Below are 20,860 nucleotides of genomic sequence, written 5' to 3'. Positions count from 1 at the left end.
CATGTTTAATGGGTCTTTGTTGTAATTCACGTGTGTAGGTTGTGGGTGTAATAAAAATATAGGTCGCACATAAATGAGAAACATTAATCATGAGGGGAGGCATGTGTGTGTTACATGACCGCATGGAGCAAGTAGAGGAATTAGCACTGCAGTGTAAATTTTAGGTTTACAAAATTACGTAAATGTGTCAAGTTGTGTAAAATGATTATGTGTCAAAAATAAATATGGATTATTTCAGTATATACATTTTTCAAAGATGTGAGTGCTTGATGTACCTCAGCCTTGTCAAATTCAATCAAGCTCTACAGTTCTAACTCTATACTGTGCCAAAATAAGTAAACTCTACTTAAATCAGAACTAAATGCAATTTATATATCTCAATTTAGCTGACTTAAAAGTACAACAACTTACAAAATGTAATTTTAAAAAAAGCAATTTATAAAGTTCAGCATACACAATATTGACATTAGGTGCTGGGAGACATTAAATGTTGTGGAATCTGCATCTCATATATTGCAAAGTTACAAAATGCTGCATTGTTTAACATTTAAGCAACGACCTTGCACTTTAGCACTTGCCAGACGTCATTAATCGCTACAGGAGTCTTGTCATGGTGGCCTCTTCTTACCTAAACCTACTGAAAAACAAATCCACAACAATCTAATTCCAAACTAAAATAGCAATTGTAGCCCACCTACCCCTGAGTTCTTTTTACAGTTATACTCTTGCATGAAGTCTTGACTCCATTTAGTTCTTGGGTCTATACAGCGACTGCAACACTTTAATCCCTGAGCTACATTATTCAGTGCAAAATGAAAAATATACAAATTTATTGACCATTTAAATAAATAACCGTACCAGAAATAGTCTAACTACAACAATCCCATTTCAATTAACCCCAGATTTGTGGGAAATGTGCATAAACAGCACACACAGTCACAAGTTACTTTCACAGCAACCCAACTTCACAATAATAATAACAAACAATTGGAAGGATCAGGTTAACAGTCTTTACCTTCTTTGAAGCTGTCCCTTTACCTATGGTGTGCACGCCAATAATTAGTCACTTAAACTGGCAATATAACCAAAAAAAGACCAAGGTGCAGGCCTGATGTGCTGCCCGGGATTCCACAAAGCAAGCTCCACAGTTCTTCACTCAATAATGAGCAAAACAAAAACAGTAAGAGTGATACCTTTGTCCAGTGAACTGTCAGCGTCCAGTGACTCCTACCAGTCCTTTAGCCTCAATCTGTAAGCAGATCGGTCGAAGACACACCCAGCGGAGCTGTCGTCTTATTCTCCCACGTTGCCAGAGGAAGTCTGAGATTTTCCGGTCACTCAGAGCGCTATCTGGTATCCTTCTCGCCATCTCCAGGTCGGAAACAATCCAGGATAGGCTATGCGGCTAGCTGCGTTAGCTAACTGAAGCCACAGTCCGATTGTAATGCTATATTAGCTTAGCCACTCACTTAGCTAATGAACTAAAGGATACGTAACACAACTTAACTTGGAGTAGAAATTATCTGTCGTGTAATCAGCAGTCTCATTGCACGTCCTTTCACAGACTATCTCATTGACGATCGATAGTACAGAAACATGCAAACAAACTCAGCAATGTGAGCATAAAACTCCAGCATTAGCGCTTGCTGTCGGAAAAGGTGTGCGTCTCTCTCTGCAGTCTGCGCGGTCTTTTTTTTTTTCCTCACTGCATGTAGGTCACTTCCACACTCACAGTTCAGAGGTTACAGTTCAAAAAATAAACAGGATTACAATTAAACATTTTAACTATGAAACACAATATTCACAATTAAACATTTTAACCATGAAATAAAATATTCGCAATTAAACAATTTAACCATGAAATAAAATATTCACAATTAAACATTTTAACCATGAACTTAACAATTTTAATCACAATGAAATGTATGGATTTTAACAACTGTTTACTAAACTATTCATGGTAGGCTATTTAATATTTATTTATTCAAATGTACTTTTTATCCCTAATCTTATCAAACCTTATTCCAAAACCATTACACTATAATGTATGGAAATTTTAACCTGGCTACACAATGACAACACAACTAAATGTAAAACTGAAACTTGCACACTAACCCATGAGTCTTTGCACTCATAACAGCAAAACTGTCACAACTGTCAAACTGATAGCATACCTGAAGCAAGTATGCAAGCAAAAATGACAAATAAAATGTATCTGAAATTATGAACTCATTTAAACACAGTATTTAATCTAAGTAAGGACATTGTTTGCATTCGCAGTGCAAATGCTGTGTCACTGATGATGAGAAAGTATCAGACCAAAGTCATAAAGTGTTGACTTACCTGTTAAAGAGGTGCGATTGTAGGTCAGAAAGAGCAGCGGTGGTGATTTGATCCACGACTTCTTCTGCCAATATGTCGAGATCCTTGAACAAGATACCAGCCATCTGTTTATTGGTCGTGATAGTGTTCCACCAATTCAGCATTGTGCTCCTGGGACAAAGGTTAAGAATTGACACAGCAAAGCAACAGATATTTGTCCATGTTTAAACCTGGTGCCTCTATAACCCAGAGCGCAACTTGAGCCCTCTAATGTCTGCAAATATGACAATGACCAAAATCAACCGGATTATTACGGGTTTTTTGTTTTTATTAATTAGATTTTTGAGTATTGTATTCATACAGCTGGTTTGTTGTTTTATTAAGATAAAATAACACCTGAGATTAAACCTAAAACAATTCACAACAATTCATTTGTTTTTATTGAGACATGTCTCTTTAAAATCAGGTAGAAATACAATGAAGGGTTTTGTTTTTGTTTTCTATTGATCATTTCCTCAGACTCTACTGCACTTCTCTTGTTTATGATCTGATTCGAGCCATAAATATGCTGTACATATGTCAAAGAAAAGTATGCTGTGCAGAACCACCTGGGCACTCTGACATCTGTCATTCTGGGACTGAGTATATAAACACAAGCTGATGAACATGAGCTTGAATTGCAATTTCATTTTGCATAATTCGGCATGAATTACAATCAAATCAGGGATGCTGTATGTGCAGCAATCTGGAAGTCTGGAACATGGTTTGTAGTGAGATGTACTCTGTGTTTGAGTTGTATAATTCAGGAGCTCACGTTCTGATTGTCTCTTACTTCGGCGTTGATTTTTTAACTACCATCTCATCCTCCACTTGTTGATTTAAGAGGGAACATCATTGTATCCAGATGGCCAATCGCTTGTAAGACAGCTGATTAGGAAACTATCCATGGCATCCCTTTCTATAAATATTGGCCTGGAAGCCCTCGACTCTGCTGGGACCAGCTGCTTAACACAGAGGGTCCGTCGCTACTGTGCGGAGAAGAAGTATTGTTCTTACTAGGGAGGAAGACAAAAAAGGGGGGCTGTGAGTGACAGAGAGAGAGAGAGACAGAGAGAGAGAGCGAGGCCAGAGGAAGACAGACACAAACAACCGTGAGCTTCAATCACCTGCAACACACTGAGAGAGAATGACAAAGCCGAAGCTGCCAAAGACGGCTGAGAAGAAGCCAGTGGAAGAAAAGAAACCTGTGGAAGAAGCGCCAGCTGATGCTCCAGCTGAGCCTGAAGCCAGCAAGGCTGAACCAGAGGCACCTGCACCTCCGGAGCCAGAAGCCAGCAGTGAACCTCCAGCGGCCGCCCCTGTAGAGGAAAGCCCCAGCGGAGAGGAGGGAGCTCAAGCTGAGAATGAGGCTCCGCCTGAGGAAGGTGCCCCCCCGACAGACAGCGGTCCTCCTGCAGAGGAGGGAGCTGCTCCCCCAGCAGAGGAGACCCCCACCGAGCCGGTTCCTGCTGCTGAGCCAGAGCCAGAGCCAGAGCCTGTTGGCAGTAGGCGTTATTTATTATCAGATGCTGTGTTATTATGTACAACAACAAATCAAGCTTAATCTTGTTTGTATTGCTTCGGTGCATGAAAGTTTGGTTTACTAATATAGGTGTTGATGTTTCAGGAGTCTCATTGTGAGTTTTTTAAGCTTCCAATTTGATTTTTACAAATATATCCGTCACCTGCTGCTTTGACTTTCTACGCACATGCAAACACTTGACCTTTGACACGAGCGGCCATCATTCGCCTGCATCGTATAATTAGCTTGTGTCTCGTGACAGAAGAGTCCTGACCTCAGTGACAAATAGGTCCCATCAAAAATTTGACACCTTAAATCCTTTCCACATGTTGTCAACAAGGTGTTGCAACAGCATAAAATATACGGTTGACTAAATATTACCAGGGAGGGACGATGTGATGTTCACACGCGCTTTACACAAAGCTGCTCGTGAGTCTCTCAGAAAAAGCTTTGCATTTGTTTCCAGATTAGTTTTAGTGGCTGATGATTTGTATTTAGTGTGTCTTAGCAGTGATTTTTTTTTTTTTGCTTAAATCATTTCGGTTTCAGTGGCTTGTTGGTGCACTAATTGGTCAGTGAGTCATTCCCAAACATCTCAGAGTGATTCATGGCTGTGTAACGCATGTGAAAATAATCAAATGTTTATTTTTTTTGTTTTTTTTTAAAACTTCCAGTAAAAACCTTTGTGTAAGTTTTAGTATAAGGAGAGACACAACTAGGGATTCTACATCGTGACATGTTGAGCATCTAGCACTTCATTCATTGCATTCTAGGAATTTTTATGAACCAGTTTCTGCTGGAAATGTCTTTATTTATCGGAAGTGAAACACAAAATTCTGGCATATATATGGATCTGGGGCAAAAGCACAAAATATTGAGTCGGTATCCCCTCATCTCCACCAATGGGTGTTTCTACCTTGTTAATATGTTTATTTGATGTTGTTTATATCCAAATCGGGAGCTAAATAGGATGGTAATGGCTTCACATTGACAGTCTCAAAAACATGGATTCAGAGATGGGCTTGCCATCTTGTTTTTCTTCTACAAAAGTTATTTCCAGCTCATACGTGTGGATGAATTATTCCCGTATTACAACTTGTCGTCGTGTTGTAGGGAGTTGTGTTACAGTGTTCAAGCAGAGTGAGCTGGTGTGCTCAGGCTGCTGTGAGTGGTTAGGGTTTAGAGTAGAGAGGTCAGGATCGGCTTATTCTAGAGAAGGAAGCAGCTGTGCAGAGTTACATCTTGACCATTTTAAGGTAGGAAGAGATTATTTTCATGGAAAAAGTTCTAAATCTGTAACTTTGATGAAGTTTGCATCGACTGAAAAGGGGCTTTGAAACTGTCAGTGTAGAGAAAGATTTGCAAGAGAGACTGAGCTTTGATGTGATAACACTGGTTTCAGTTTATCTTGGGTCACCCAACATATTTGGTTTTTGCTTCTTTAAAGCCAAGCAGCACGAATGGCTCAACAGTTATAACGTGTATGTGCTGACGGAGTTCACTGCTCAGATGACTGACTCACTTGCACAATCTCAAAATGTTGCACTCCAAAATCATCTTCTGTTCTCTGACAAAATGAGATTTGAAGGATCATTCAGTGATCTGTAACATTTACTTTTCCCCATCAGCAGGCGTACATACAGCTTTTCTATTCCATAATTCCTTGTGACACCTACACTTTCACAACAGACCGAAGAGGGATTGGAGTGTAAGTAGAGGTTTAACATTAAGGCTCAAAAGCTGTAATGACGATAGTATTGATTTGTTATGTGGATTTTAAATGAGAGCTAGTCCATTTTAGTATTTAGAATTTGTTGCGACACTGTTTTTCATTCTTTTGTTTTTTTTTTCTGTTGTGAGAACATTGTGTGGGTCGCAACCGATTAACCAAAGTCATTTAATATAAACTGAAATCATGTTGTTTTATCTCTACGGGACACAAAGTAGAACAGGTGCTTCAGCCGAACAGCAAACTCCAGGTCAGACAGACAACTCGTATTTCACTGGATTTAAAAAGATGCTTCACACAGGCTTACAGGCTGATAGACTGCTTAATAACTGATAACACACCCACATATATTTAATAATTGCTGTCATTAGAAATAGCACTTTTAACAGTCTGTTGTAAAAAAAAATACATACAAACACTCACTTGTACAGAATGGCCAATTTAAAATGCAAGTTACAAAGTGCTTCCTAAAGCAGCAAAGTTAAACATACAGGCATACAATCATCACTGATTAAGTATGACATTTACAAACAGCTAATCCAGTAAAATTTTAGATTTTGAGCTTTTACAGATGCAGCATGTGTCTGTTTTATCTTTATCTCTGCTGTCTCACTGAGCTCAAAAGGTCTAACTGACCGAGTAAAGATTACAATAATCATAATGTTGATTTGGAAAAATATCACCAACAAGAGAGTGTGATGCCTCCAGAAATGTTGTACTGTATGACAGCAGAACACTGATAAAATGGAGCTCAAGATGTGGCTTGTAAAACGTGTTGATAATGTGCTGCGATGCAGACCTCCATCTACATTCTGCCACTTTTGTAAAATTAGTAATCTCGACCACAGGTGGAATTATCGCTGAGAAATAATGTAATACAGTTCAACATTTACTGTGTAGAGAACACAGATTCAGCTCTTCAACCACAATTCATCTGGTCTACTTTCAACATGATGTCATCCTTGTAAATCTAATAATTAGTTTTCACTGGCATCACTACAGGCATCCAATAATATACCGTATGAGTCACATGATAGAGGAACGTCATCCTTTATGTGCAGTAACTGGGTCAATATATAACTGAGGGACTTTTGAAGTCCATGGGATATATCTTACATACATTTTTATTAAAAGTAAAAAAAAATAAAAAGCTATAATGATCATGTCTTTATGAATTCCATATTTACTTATTATGGAAACAATAATTAATTAATAAAAAATGACTGGGTATCACTAAAATGTCAACTAAATAACCGTCCAAATGTAAAAACAACCACTTTCTAATTAGCTAAAAAATAACAAAATGAGTTTATTAAAATTTGTTTTGATTGTTCTTTTTATTAACTTGAGATAATTATGACATGTTTCTTTTTGGGCAATATATCAAATTTTATATGAAAAGTAACAAATTGTGCCCGAGAAATCACTTTCAACTAAGTTACCCATTACAAAAACACCTCTCAAGGAAGTGTGTTCATTCCAGATCACATGACCTGCTCCACATGATGTTCTTCTTGAAGAAAAGACTGACAAGACTCCAAGGCTTTCTTAGTTATTTAATATAAAGTAGTGTGTGAGTCAAGTGTGGATTTATGGCATATCAACAGGTTTACTACAATATCTTTATAAATAACTTTCAATTTTACTCTATGTTTCTGTAAAAATGCCATGTGGTGTTTGTTTATAGGCTTCCATGTTGATTTTAGGCCTGAAAACAGCAAAAATGTCCACAATGTTACATAAAGTCACACAATTATATATTGACCCAGCTGCTGCTGAAACTACTGGAGCCTCAAAAGACATTTTGAAATCTTGAGTCATCTGCCAGATGGCACACATAATTATGATTCTGATGATGTTAGTGTGTGTATGAAACAAACCTTCAAGTGAATACTGGATAGAACAGGAGATGATGACAGCTCTGAGGCCTTGTTCTGCTGTTACAGAGGGTCATTTTAAATTATTCCCGATCTGTTCGTTCATCCGTTGAGTAACTCAGCGTGTATTTATTGCATTTAATGCTCTAACTGACTAAAAGGGTTGTTTATCTGCCCTCTGCCTCTCTCTCAGCCCCTACGAGTGAGCCCATCGGACTGTGTGTGGACGACGTCAGCGACACCTCCATTACGCTGAAGTGGCGGCGGCCTGAGAGGATCGGCTCGGCTGAACTCGAGGGCTACGGGGTCGAGTACTGCAAGGAGGGCAGTAAGTGCTGGAGCCGGCCACCTGCATGCTCTTGATTAGAGAAGTTTTTTATAGCATACAGCATCAAAAATCAGTTAATTAGAGTGAAGCAGCGATATCTGTCCAAACTTCTGAGTCATTCCACTTCAATTCACCAAATTTTTCAAAAAAAACAAAAAAGTTCACGCCTAACCACCTGGAATTGGACTTTAAAAAAAAGTGGTGAATACTGATTGGGTTGACAATGTGGGGTCATAGGTAACATTAATTTTTGAGTTAAAACTCTTAAAGAAGAGGGGGTCATGTCCATTTTTGCATTGTTTTCTTGGCACCAATATGTGGAACGATGCTTGAAGTGCCATAACTGGAGATATACTGTAACCACTGATATGCCCATGTGGTCTTCAATGGTACAACCCTGCTTTGATAGAAGAATACAAACCAGTTATATGCAAATTTGGTCAAAAAGTTTTTTCTGTTTCAATATTCCATCAACAATAAAACCTTTATTTTTCGCCCTAAGAGGCAGATTTTTTCCCCTGTTATTGGCACCAATAGGAGCTTCAAAAATTTAGAGTGTGGTGCCAATCAGAGGCATGCTCTGTAAGAAAAAAAATCAGTTTTTGCATCTTTGGCCAATATCTGAAAAGGCACATATGATGGTGAAACTACTCCAAAAGTGAACCCAACTGGAAGAGTTGCATAATATTGCTACTGGGATAAAAGAAAAAACTGTAAAAGTTGTACCATTGAAGACCCTTTGTACATATCAATGAGGCTACCAAATATCAGGACTCAAGCTACCTTATTTCCCATTGCATTTCAACATTGCTCTGGAGATTAGTACGAAGAAAATATACAAAAATCAATGTGACTGTTACATCCCTAGTCTAGGGGAACCATGAACGCAACATGATAATGCTCTGGACTCAGCCACCCCCGATGAAGTCAGCCTGGAAAATTCTCAAAAGTGCACAAAAGGTTTATTTTTCAAACAAAGCAAACAAAGGTAACTTAAAACTCCCAGTAACATAAAATTCTAATTTTATAAAGCAAACTCCAAACTGGGGTTCCCAGAATAAACAATTAACAAACTTAGTCACTAACAGGTATTTGGGCTTCCTGCCCCTACCACAGGGTCAGTCTCCAAGTCTATCACATGGACACACAGAGCTGACAACAGGCTGCTTCATCAAGGGTGACTGGATCGGGAGAGAATGAGCAGGTTGCAGCAGCTGGTTTTTGTAGCCTCCAGGCAGGCTCTCAGGTGGCAGCAATCCTCCCAGCAGTCCAATCAGCCTCAGCACCAGGATCTAATCACTGCTGCAGATCCACAGACAGCTACTGACTCCGCTGGACAGCCACACCCACTCACACAGGAGGAGGAGAGGAGACCAAGTTTCTCAACATGAACACTACACAAAATGACCCAGGGTCATCACAGTGACCTCACAACTTTTTAAATGATTTTTAACTCAAAAACTGTATATAATGCTTCATAGGACTCCAGATTTTACATAACTTAATCAATGGTCAGATGTGGGGCATTCAGAGGTCAGATTATTAACAGATGTCGTACTTCTCTCTCTCTACAAATTAAAATAGTCAAACCAGAGACAGAGGATGTGATGTTTAACTTTAGTTCCTTTGTAACGAGTGGTTCGTGCCATTTTAATCCTCTGTGTGTTTTCTGGTGACAGCTGATGAATGGATTCCAGCCATTGACGGTCTGACAGACAGGACATCAATGATTGTTAAAAATCTCACCACCGGAGACAAACTGCAGTTCCGTGTTCGAGCCTACAACATGGCGGGTCCCAGCGCTCCCGCCACTCTGGCTCAACCCGTCACCATCAGAGAGATCATGCGTCAGTATTTATAGATTTTTATAGTTTTGACAACTCTCTGCTCATCTAGCGTCCTAATTGGCTGTTTGGGGTTATCAAGACATAATAGTAATTTAAACTTTCTCCATGAATCTAATTTTGGTGTTTTTTCTTCAGAACGCCCGAAAATTTGGCTCCCCAGAAACCTCCGCCAGACTCTCATCAAGAAAGTTGGAGACACTGTCAACATTGTGATTCCATTCCAGGTGGCGTATAAATCAATCTAAATCAACCAGACAGGTAGAACTTATGTCTGTGTACAGCAGGGATGTCGTGCTGTACTGGTACGGAAGATAACCGTCATTTTTAGAAAATCAAATATTGATATTATCTTAATATGCGTACGATGATATCATGAATAAGCCAGAACATTAGAACAACATACAGTAGAAGTCTTCATCACTCTACACACATATTTTAAATGTAATTTATTTGTCAAAAAAGAGGCAAAACACACAATAAACAAGGTTAAAGATAAATTTTGCTTTTTTAAAAATCACAATATTATTGGCCACAATAATCGTAAACTGAAAATCTGATGTTGTTAAACACAAGATATAATATATAAATTAAACATAAATGATGTACAAACACTGAGAAAGACTGAGCAGTAAGTGTTGTTGGTCTGAGTAATGCAGAAAATTTAAATTCTACAACATTAATCAAAACAGTATTTTAATTTTGCACATCAAAATTTTTTTTACACAATCTCAAATATTAGCATTAAATATTTGTGGAAAAATCTTTTTTGTGTTTCAAAAAGTGTGGCTGCATTAGACAGACAAACAAACACAATATATACATTTTTTGTTTGTTGTTTACAAGAAAAACCAACAAAACTACATTTTTGACCGTTCCAATAGGTCAGTTCTCAACATTGTCGGTATCAAAGTCAACAAATAACAGAATTTGTTCAAAACTGAACAAAAAATAAATAAACCATCAAATCATCATACTAATATTTAGTAGCCCTGATATTAGCAGCACTGTACATACCGTATGCCAACTAATATGTAGATGTACAGATAGTTTTTCAATTAATTCCTTCTGGTTTTGAATATTTGTTACCATAATATGTCTTACTGTATTTCAGGAATTTAACTGACTGCTTTCACTTAAAAAGGAACAACATAATTGTCTTTCTTGTAAAGTTAGAATTTCAGACACAGTGGAAACCAAATGATCTAACAGCATATTTCACATTAAACCTCTCACACACCATAAAACAAAAATTAGGTGTACCTACTGTATGCACTTTGAGGTAATCATATGCTATATTGCTGTTTAGGTATTTGTAATTTACAGTCTGACACATTGATGCATTTTAAGCTGCGAGCCTTCCTTTGTCTTTCTGTCTTGCAGGGCAAACCCAGGCCGAAGGTTACATGGAGTAAAGACGGGGAGCCACTGAGCCCCCAGTTTGCAAGTGTGAGGAACAGTGAAGTAGATACGATCCTCTTCATCCGCAAGACAGAGCGGAAACACTCGGGCCAGTACGACCTCCAGGTGCAGATAGAGAACGTGGAAGATACAGCTAAAATCATGCTGCAGATTGTTGGTGAGCAGGAATGAAAGCATAGAGAGCTGCCTGTGACAATGAACAGGAATAAATGCAGTCTCTGTTGAGTTTTCCCATGGGCTGTTTCTCCTCTGCAGATCTCCCAGGGCCTCCAGAGGCTCTGAAGATCGTAGATATCTGGGGATTCAACGTGGCGCTCGAGTGGAAGCCACCGAAGGACAACGGTAACTGTGAAATAGTTGGGTACAACATTCAGAAAGCTGACAAGAAGACCATGGTGAGTCTCTACACCCATGGGTCCTGGTTTTATATTACGCTCAGGAGGAGCTGAGAACCAGCTTCTGACTTTGGCAGCAGGCATTTATTGATGTTTAGTTTTTTTTTTTTTTTACCGTAATTAGACAGAATAAACCCTCTGAGTGGTTAGGTTAATATGACATTATAGAAAATCTGAAAAGGGTGGTAATTTATGAGCAAAATAAGTCAAAAATAATGAAACTGAAGGTAAAAATTATATTTTTCACTGCAGTTGTAGCTGTCTCTGTCACTGCAAAACGCACTTTTCTCTCGTCATGTCATTGATGCATCACATGATCGCAGTTAGCAGCAAGTCTGCAAGATTCCAGCTAAAAATTAGACTCATCAGAACACCACCAGCCCTCCAGCATGTAAACTGAAAGTAATTCTGGACTCATTCCCGTCTCCAATCATGGACCAGACTATCGCAGGAGGAGAGCTTCACAATGACAGATTGAGATTTTAGCCTCCCTTGTGACCCATATTCTGTCGTTACCCGATGCAGAGCGCATAGTCTCCTCTATGGGCCAGTAGTGATGCATTATGGGGCTGCTGGCAAAGCGCTCCGACTGCCACCATCCTCCACCTCGAGCTGCCAGGAACAGTGTCGGCCTGGAATGTCCTAATCTTATCCTTGTAGCCTTGACCCGGTCCGGATTGTCTGCGCGGTGACGCAGGGCCATTGTTCTCCTGCCAGCCTGGCCCATGGTTCATGTTTCACTGTAGGCATTATTAGATCAAATTAATTTTACTTGCTACACGGTGAGCTTAGAGATGCTGATTATCATGGCAGAGATAAAAGTGCTGAGGACACATGTACGTCAAATCCACCCGGATTCTGTTTCACTCCTGTACCGAAATAAATAAAATGTGAACAATTACGCAACTCCTTCAGTTTCAGGTACATTATGAAGGTGAGTGGATGTTTTCTTGCCTTATTTAAACAGTGGATCTTTTTTAGACTGTGCATAGAGATGGGTCACAAATTTTAAGAAAACCAATAAAAGTTAATACAGTGGTCATTCAGTGGTCTGAATAAACTCCTTAAGTAAACGAAACACTACTCTAGGGATGACACCAGTCTGGACACCACATAAAACCAGTTATAAAACCCCATTATGCCCTAAATGGAAGTATTCAGTGTGTTTCTTCACTCATTTCTTCACATTTTCATGTAATTTGTCATCTGCCTGTACAACATAAGTTATTTATCGAAGCAGAAAGACTGAATCTGTGATTTTTTTTGTGATTCACATGAAGGAGTGGTATACAGTCTACGAGCAGTACAGGCGAACCCACTGTGTCGTGTCCGACCTCATCATGGGGAACGAGTACGTCTTCCGAGTCTTTTCCATCAACCTGGTGGGCTTCAGCACAGATCCCTGCCAAACCAAAGACAGCGTTTACATCCAAAAAACAGGTGAGCTGTGACTGCTCGTATACACTGCCTGTCCAAAAAAAAAAAAAAAAAAGATTTAACAAAGCAAATATGTCTTCCACTGGATAATTACTGCAGTGATGAATATGCTTCAGCTGCAACAACTTATTAATCCTAGCTGATGCAGTGAAGAGCTTTTCATTTCTTAAAGAACCATGTGAGAAGACATATTCTGTGATCGTGGAAAGGATATTAATCTGTTTCTGAAGTGTCAAACTATTGGCATCAAGCAAAGAAAACAACTAAGGAGATTTCTCAAACTACTAAAATCGGGTTCAGAACTGTGTAACGCATTATTAAAACCTGAAGGATAGTGGTGGACCTTCGTCTTCAAGGAATAAATTTGGCCGCAACAAACTATTAGATGAAATCAACAGTAGAACTCATGACTATGGTTAATAGTGACATAATAACATTTCCACATGCACGATGCAAAGGAAACTCAAAGGCTTGGGACTAAACAGCTGTAGCTCTAAGAAAACCACTGATCAGTGAGGCTAATCAGAAAAAGGCTTCAATTTGCTATCGAGCATAGAGATTGGACTCTGGTGCAATGAAAGAAGGTCATGTGGTCTGATGAGTCCAGATTGATCCTGTTCCAAAGTGAAGGGTGCATCAGTGTAAGAAGAGAGACGGATGAAGTGATGAACTCATCATGGCTAGTGCCTACCAGCCTGTGGGGGTTAGGGTTATGATCTGGAGTTGGTCAGGTTCAGCACCGTTATGTTCCCAAAGAATGAGGTCAGCTGACTACCTGAATATACTGAATGACCAGGTCTTTACATCAGTGGAGTTTTTCTTCCCTGATGGCATGTTCCACGATGATGATGCCAGGATTCATGGGGCTCACACTGAGAATGAGTGGATCAGAATTCAGCCCTGTTGAGAATCTTAAGGATGTTCTAAATCAAATCAAATCAAACTTTATTTATATAGCACTTTTCATCCATTTAAAATGCAACACAAAGTGCTTCACAAAAAAAAGAATAAAACAACAGAGAGAATAAAAAACATAGTAAAACCAACAATATCCCGCATCGAGATATATATACACATGCGCTCATGCACACACTCACAAAACACACACACACATACACACAACACGGTGCTGAGACACGGCAGGGCACTGAGGAACCATGTGGGGAAACACCTATGGGAGCCCTCCACACCTACATGCGCCACAGCCCACAGAGAGCGCCGCCACAGAGACCACTCAGACGCTGATGGGCAGGGGCAGACCCCGCACTAAATGCAGAGCCGCCCCAGCCCCTCGGGCCCAGGAGGCCTCCAGGGCAACGCCCCCCACGGGCAGACCGGGCATACATCCCAGTGTGGAGGCCTCCCATGAGGAAACACTGAAGCTAAAAACTAAAAGACGAACGAAAAAAAAAAGCAGGTCTAATGCATAAAAAATAAAAGCTTTAAGAAAGTAAAAAATGTAGAGATAAAATAGACAAATAAATAAATAATAAATAGTAAATAATAAACAATAATAATAGTTCTAGAGGAGACTTGTACAGCGGTCTGAGTCTCCCATCATCAATAGAAGATCTTGATAGAAAATTAATCCAACTCTGAACAGAAATAAATGCTGTGACATTGCAGAAGCTTATTGAAACGATGCCACGGCGAATGGGTGTCGGTATTAGAGCGAAAGGCGGTCCAGTGAAATATTAGAGTGTGCGACTTTTTTTTTCTGGACCGACAGTGTATAAATAGCATAACTAGTTTTAGATTTATTTATGATCAATAGTCATCATAAATGCAGGAAAGTGGAAAAGTTGTCTGTCTCCTCAGGTATCGTGTACAAGCCGCCCAGCTACAAGGAACACGACTTCTCAGAGGCTCCCAAGTTCACACATCCTCTGATGAATCGCTCCGTCATAGCGGGATACAACGCCACGCTCAGCTGCTCAGTGAGAGGCATACCGAAGGTCAGTGGAGGTGAAAATTTGTAAGGAATATTTGTGATCAAATTCGATCACAGTAGCGAAAACTGACAACTGTGGTCAAAGGTTGGATGACAGTAGCTACTATCAGAAATGTAATTGTGATAAAGGGGAGGGGGTTCTGATGAAATTTGGATAAAACCGTTTCAATCTAATCAAATGAAATAAAAAATTATTTATGCAACATGCTTAAAACAAGTGCTCTAAAAATAAATCAGTTTCTAATGAAAAATGAATTCTTAAAACACGGCAAAACAGGATTAAAAGTTATAAGATCAAAGTGTAGCATCAAGCAAATGTAAAATGATAAAAATCTGGAAATTAAGAGCTGCTAAAAGCCACTGAAAACATGTATATCTTGAGATTTTTCTTGTGGAACTGGAACTTTTTATTGCAAGAGGAATGTTATTGCAAAGCTTTGGAACTGCTAATTTCCTACAAATTTTATAAAAATATGTTAAATAAAACCGTAACATGTTCCCAAATGAAATGCTTAAATATGAAAGCATGTCCAAACTGTTGTTTAGTTCATGGCTTCCTTTCATGCAGTTGCTGGTTGTCAATTTTGAGACTTTTTAATACTTGATACTTAAATAAGCAGTATGAATACATTCTGTGATTAGTCTTTTTGTCTCACCGAGCATTCGGCCTGTTAGAATCACTCTCAGGATTTGATTCAGCAAACTTTTAGGCCTTTCCACGCTTCCTAACAGGTTAAAGATGAACAGTAACTCTAAACTCTTCACCAAACTTAAAGTCCATTTACTGGCTTTTGTCCAGAGTTTTCCACCTTACTGCTGAGAGCAAAGAATTAACTGAGTGAAGATAACAAGACAAAGCAAAGGAAAAATACCAATGAGAACTTATAATTACCCTCACACACACACACACATGCTGTCTGACCCCTATTCTTGCTGACATTTGGGGATTAGTAGCGAGCGATAAACACCCTATCCTCAGTGAAACAGGATCCACCAGTCAAATCCACTGGTTAGGACTGTTACCATTGGACCAAATAGTGGGCTAATCGTACAACAACAGCAGTATTAAAATATCCCCTGACACGCTGTTACACTTTGTCCTACCTTGTTAGCCCAAAGTGACCTGGTACAAAAACAAAATGGACATCTCGAATGAGGCCAAGTACCGAATGCTCAGCAAGCAGGGCGTCCTGACGCTGGAGATCCGTAAGCCCTGTCCGTTCGACGGAGGCGTCTACATGTGCAAGGCGGTCAACGACAGCGGGGAGGACATAGTGGAGTGTAAACTGGAGGTTCGCCGTAAGTATCCTGCTGCAGCTCGTCTGTCCTCGTTTTCATGACCCACTTAGGCTCCATCCTTTCTCTGGCATCCTCCTTTTCACCCCATCCTCCCCCTTTTTCATCCCTTAAATATAACACATTGTATCAGTCCAGCCAGTGAGGAATAAAGGGCTAAAGATGGATGTATTTTGGTGTATTTCATTAGACACTACAGTAAAAAACATATTAAATTACAACACACACTTTTCCTGTGGTGGATGCTTTGTATAATAATTTCTAAAAGGTTTCCAGGAGAGAACTGTGTGTTTCTGATTACAGGAGAAAAAGGAATTTCCCCAAGAGTGACTGGAAACCATACAGTAAACCCAAACAAATAAAATTCCCCACACAAGATTTAACTAATTTGTTGTTTCACATTTTGTGGCCTTCCTCATGTGGTTGCACAGTTGGTACTAATTATAATACCTCAGGCCTCAAGATGTGGCTAAAAGTGACATAAAGTGGGTGGTCTGGGTCCTGTTGTATTTGTTTTATGAATGAACATTCACATTAATCAAATAAATGTTGTTTCGGTATTTTGTTTATTGGTGGCAAATTTGCTCTCAACACATGCTCGATTGTCTGCACTAAAGCAATTCATTGAAATGTGTGAATTATAGGTGTAACAGCATAGTTCTTTCTCTATTTCCCTATAAATAATAACATCTTATGTAGTTCTCTTTATAACTTCTCAGATTTCTGGGAAATTACAGACCTGAAGTGGAGATCAAATTGATTCTTCCTCTTTTTAAAAAATAAATACCTCCCTTGCTGTACCTATTTAACAATAAATACACACATAAAAGCAGATCATTAACTAGTCAAAATCACATATGTATTTATTTACTGGCTGATATTTTATCCCCTCATGCTTTAAATCAACTTGTTATAGGTACTTTAGAGGGATTTGTTAAGTCTTTTCTTACATTGTACTTCTGTGTTCTCCCCACATGTTTGTGTGTGTCTATATACACACGTGGACAAAATTGTTGGTACCCCTCAGTTAAAGAAGGAAAAACCCACAATTCTCACTGAAATCACTTGAAACTCACAAAAGTAACAATAAATAAAAATTTATTGAAAATTAAATAATCAAAATCAGCCATCACTTTTGAATTGTTGATTAACATAATTATTTAAAAAAACAAACTAATGAAATAGGGCTGGACAAAAATGATGGTACCCATAACTTAATATTTTGTTGCACAACCTTTTGAGGCAATCACTGCAATTAAACGATTTCTGTATTTGTCAATGAGCGTTCTGCAGCTGTCAACAGGTATTTTGGCCCACTCCTCATGAGCAAACAGCTCCAGTTGTCTCAGGTTTGATGGGTGTCTTCTCCAAATGGCATGTTTCAGCTCCTTCCACATATGTTCAATGGGATTCAGATCTGGGCTCATAGAAGGCCACTTTAGAATAGTCCAACGCTTTTCTCTCAGCCATTCTTGGGTGTTTTTGGCTGTGTGTTTTGGATCGTTGTCCTGTTGGAAGACCCATGACCTGCGACTGAGACCAAGCTTTCTGACACCAGGCAGCACATTTCTCTCCAGAATGCCTTGATAGTCTTCAGATTTCATCGTACCTTGCACACTTTCAAGACACCCTGTGCCAGATGCAGCAAAGCAGCCCCAAAACATTACTGAGCCTCCTCCATGTTTCACCGTAGGGACAGTGTTCTTTTCTTCGTATGCTTGGTTTTTGAGTCTATGAACATAGAGTTGATGTGCCTTACCAAAAAGCTCCAGTTTGGTCTCATCTGTCCAAAGGACATTCTCCCAGAAGCTTTGTGGCTTGTCAACATGCATTTTTGCAAATTCCAGTCTCGCTTTTTTATGAGTTTTTTTTAGCAGTGGTGTCCTCCTTGGTCGTCTCCCATGAAGTCCACTTTGGCTCAAACAACGACGAATGGTGCGATCTGACACTGATGTACCTTGGCCTTGGAGTTCACCTTTAATTTCTTTGGAGGTTGCTCTGGGCTCTTTGGATACAATTCGAACGATCCGTCTCTTCAATTTGTCATCAATTTTCCTCTTGCGGCCACGTCCAGGGAGGTTGGCTACTGTCCCGTGGGTCTTGAACTTCTGAATAATATGAGCCACTGTTGTCACAGGAACTTCAAGCTGTTTAGAGATGGTCTTATAGCCTTTACCTTTAAGATGTTTGTCTATAATTTTTTTTCGGATGTCCTGGGACAATTCTCTCCTTCGCTTTCTGTTGTCCATGTTCAGTGTGGTACACACCTTTTCACCAAACAGCAGGGTGACTACTTGTCTCCCTTTAAATAGGCAGACTGACTGATTATGAGTTTGGAAACACCTGTGATGTCAATTAAATGACACACCTGAGTTAATCATGTCACTCTGGTCAAATAGTTTTCAATCTTTTATAGAGGTACCATCATTTTTGTCCAGGCCTGTTTCATTAGTTTGTTTTTTTAAATAATTATGTTAATCAACAATTCAAAAGTAATGGCTGTTTTTGATTATTTAATTTTCAATAAATTTTTATTTATTGTTACTTTTGTGAGTTTCAAGTGATTTCAGTGAGAATTGTGGGTTTTTCCTTCTTTAACTGAGGGGTACCAACAATTTTGTCCACGTGTGTATATGTAACATTTAAAAGATTGAGTTCTTATAAGACCCATAATTGATATTCTTGTGGAAAAAGTACTGATTTTATGACTCATCCTTCACAGTGATGAATTCAGATTATCAGCACTGTTTTTCTCGCCATGATTCATAGTGTTCAGTTGTTTTTTGCTTACTTTCAGTCTTCTGTGAAAATCCAGTAAACTTAACACTACAAGACTTAACCTACTCAGCAGCAAGAAGATAAAGTTAGAGTCTAATTGGTGAACATAGTGGAGCATTTAGAAGGTAAAGCGACAAATATTTCTCTCAAAGCATGGTGGAGACCAGAAGCAGAGCAAAAACTATTGACAGGGTCAATATACAACTGTGGGATTTTTTGTAGCATAGTTGACATTTTTGCTGTTTTCAGGCCTAAAATCAACATGTCCGCTTATAACCAAACAACACATGGCATTTTTACAGAACATTCTTATAAAGTGTATATATACAATTGAGTAAAATTAGAATTGAAAGTTATTTATAAAGACAAGACTTTTAATGAAAATGTATGCAAGATATATCCCATGGACTTCAAAAGTCCCTCAATTATCCGTTAGCTGTTCGCTAACATGCTAACCACATTAAGTGAAAATGTGATAATATGCTAACAGCTTGTGTTGTTATTTTTTGACTCTTCTGCTTCAATGATTGTATATTTTTATTCCTGGCTTGCAGCTCAAATTGCAAAGGATGAAAAGAAAGATGCCAAGAAGTAAAGCTACAAGCTGCGGACTGAGAGGATCGATTCGTCTCCTACGTGTTTGTGTCGTGGGAAACTCTTCCGCTGCATCACAAACCGTGTTCAGCTCAGCACCTTATTTCTCCTCTGCAGGCATCTTGCATCAAATCCCCCTCAGAGTTTAGATTACTGACCTGACTGCTTGATTAGTAAGGAACTGTCAGGATTATTTAAAAAGTAAGTCGTGGTTTTATCGCTCTGGATTTCGCTCATTTCAAAGATCACGTGTAATGGTCATGGTGTTTGGTAAATACAGACAATCAAAGTAGCAATATGTGTGGAACTAAATGGTGACTTGCTGTCCTGTTTCTCACTTGTTTCAGCGAATAGAGTAAAAATTAATTATTGTGTTTGCTTTGTGTGCATAAAAACTGCTTAAAACCACAAAGACGGAGTGATTTCATTCAGTCATGCTAGTGGCATTGTGTTACAGGGAGGACGGTGCAAAGGTGGAGCTCATCATGAGAGCTGCACACAGAAAATCCAGAAAGCATGCCACTGATACCCAACAGTCCAGTGGAATGGACAAGACTTGTTGAGAGCTTAGCTTTATTGTAACAAAGCCTCGCTAAAGCTCGAGGTGTGAGGCATGTGGCTAATGACTGCAGCACAGGGGGGGGTGGGGTGGGGGGGTGTACGAAGGGCTGGAATGGCTGAGATGTCCTTTTACCACCGAGGACGAGTGTCAGTGAAGTGGAACACATGGTGGCTTTCGTCTAGCAAAGGCCGCCGCAGCATCACTGGACAGTTATTCCTATGATGCCCTGAATGTACATATCTCCTCTCAACATACAGCTGCACAACATCCAGAGAGCCTCGTTCGTGTCTCAGGGTCACCAGCCGACACACGTGACGAATGTCTCACTGCTGCTTCCAGGTGTTTTGACACTGGACTTCGCCAAAGGCCACAAATTACAAGCGCAAAGGCAGCACGGTTCAAAACTAAATTTGACCGATCAAATATCACGTCTGCTTTCTTTATGTAATCCCAGACGTTATTTTTCACTCGTCACCAAAGTTACAGCTCGCTACAAACGAGGAGGGAGGCAGCAGCGGTGGAGAACATGAGTGGGAGGGAGGTGGAAGCGGAAAAACGTTGCTGAATGGCACGAATGGCCATGATGACGCACTCGGAATTTTCACTTTTATGCTCGTATTGATGAGCAGCTTCAATAGAAAACAGTCTAACAACAGTGAACGTCGATAGTAGCAGCTCTGTGAAGCCAAACTTTGAGCACAGCGAAGCAGAAACACTTTGCTAGAAGCTGAAGTCACGGTCAACATCCTGGAACTGGAGCAAAA

The 20,860-nt window shown here is 39.5% G+C and overlaps 1 protein-coding gene across 1 annotated transcript in view; it reads left to right on the top strand.

The window, feature by feature from the left end:
- mybpc3 (myosin binding protein C3) overlaps positions 1 to 20,089 on the top strand; it is a 40,800-nt gene extending 20,711 nt beyond the window's left edge. Inside the window, 9 exon segments of the mRNA XM_051959953.1 lie at positions 7,683 to 7,817; positions 9,497 to 9,664; positions 9,800 to 9,888; positions 11,045 to 11,240; positions 11,339 to 11,478; positions 12,759 to 12,918; positions 14,734 to 14,870; positions 15,979 to 16,165; positions 19,495 to 20,089. Coding sequence (XP_051815913.1) covers positions 7,683 to 7,817; positions 9,497 to 9,664; positions 9,800 to 9,888; positions 11,045 to 11,240; positions 11,339 to 11,478; positions 12,759 to 12,918; positions 14,734 to 14,870; positions 15,979 to 16,165; positions 19,495 to 19,535 — 1,253 coding nt within the window. The 3' untranslated portion in view covers positions 19,536 to 20,089.
- Positions 20,090 to 20,860: the final 771 nt, after the last annotated feature.

The sequence above is a fragment of the Acanthochromis polyacanthus genome, chromosome 2 (genome assembly GCF_021347895.1).
Source record: "Acanthochromis polyacanthus isolate Apoly-LR-REF ecotype Palm Island chromosome 2, KAUST_Apoly_ChrSc, whole genome shotgun sequence".
Classification (NCBI taxonomy): domain Eukaryota; kingdom Metazoa; phylum Chordata; class Actinopteri; family Pomacentridae; genus Acanthochromis; species Acanthochromis polyacanthus.
The sequence above is the reverse complement of the archived record's forward strand: the minus strand, read 5'-3'. Positions and strand labels throughout refer to the sequence as shown.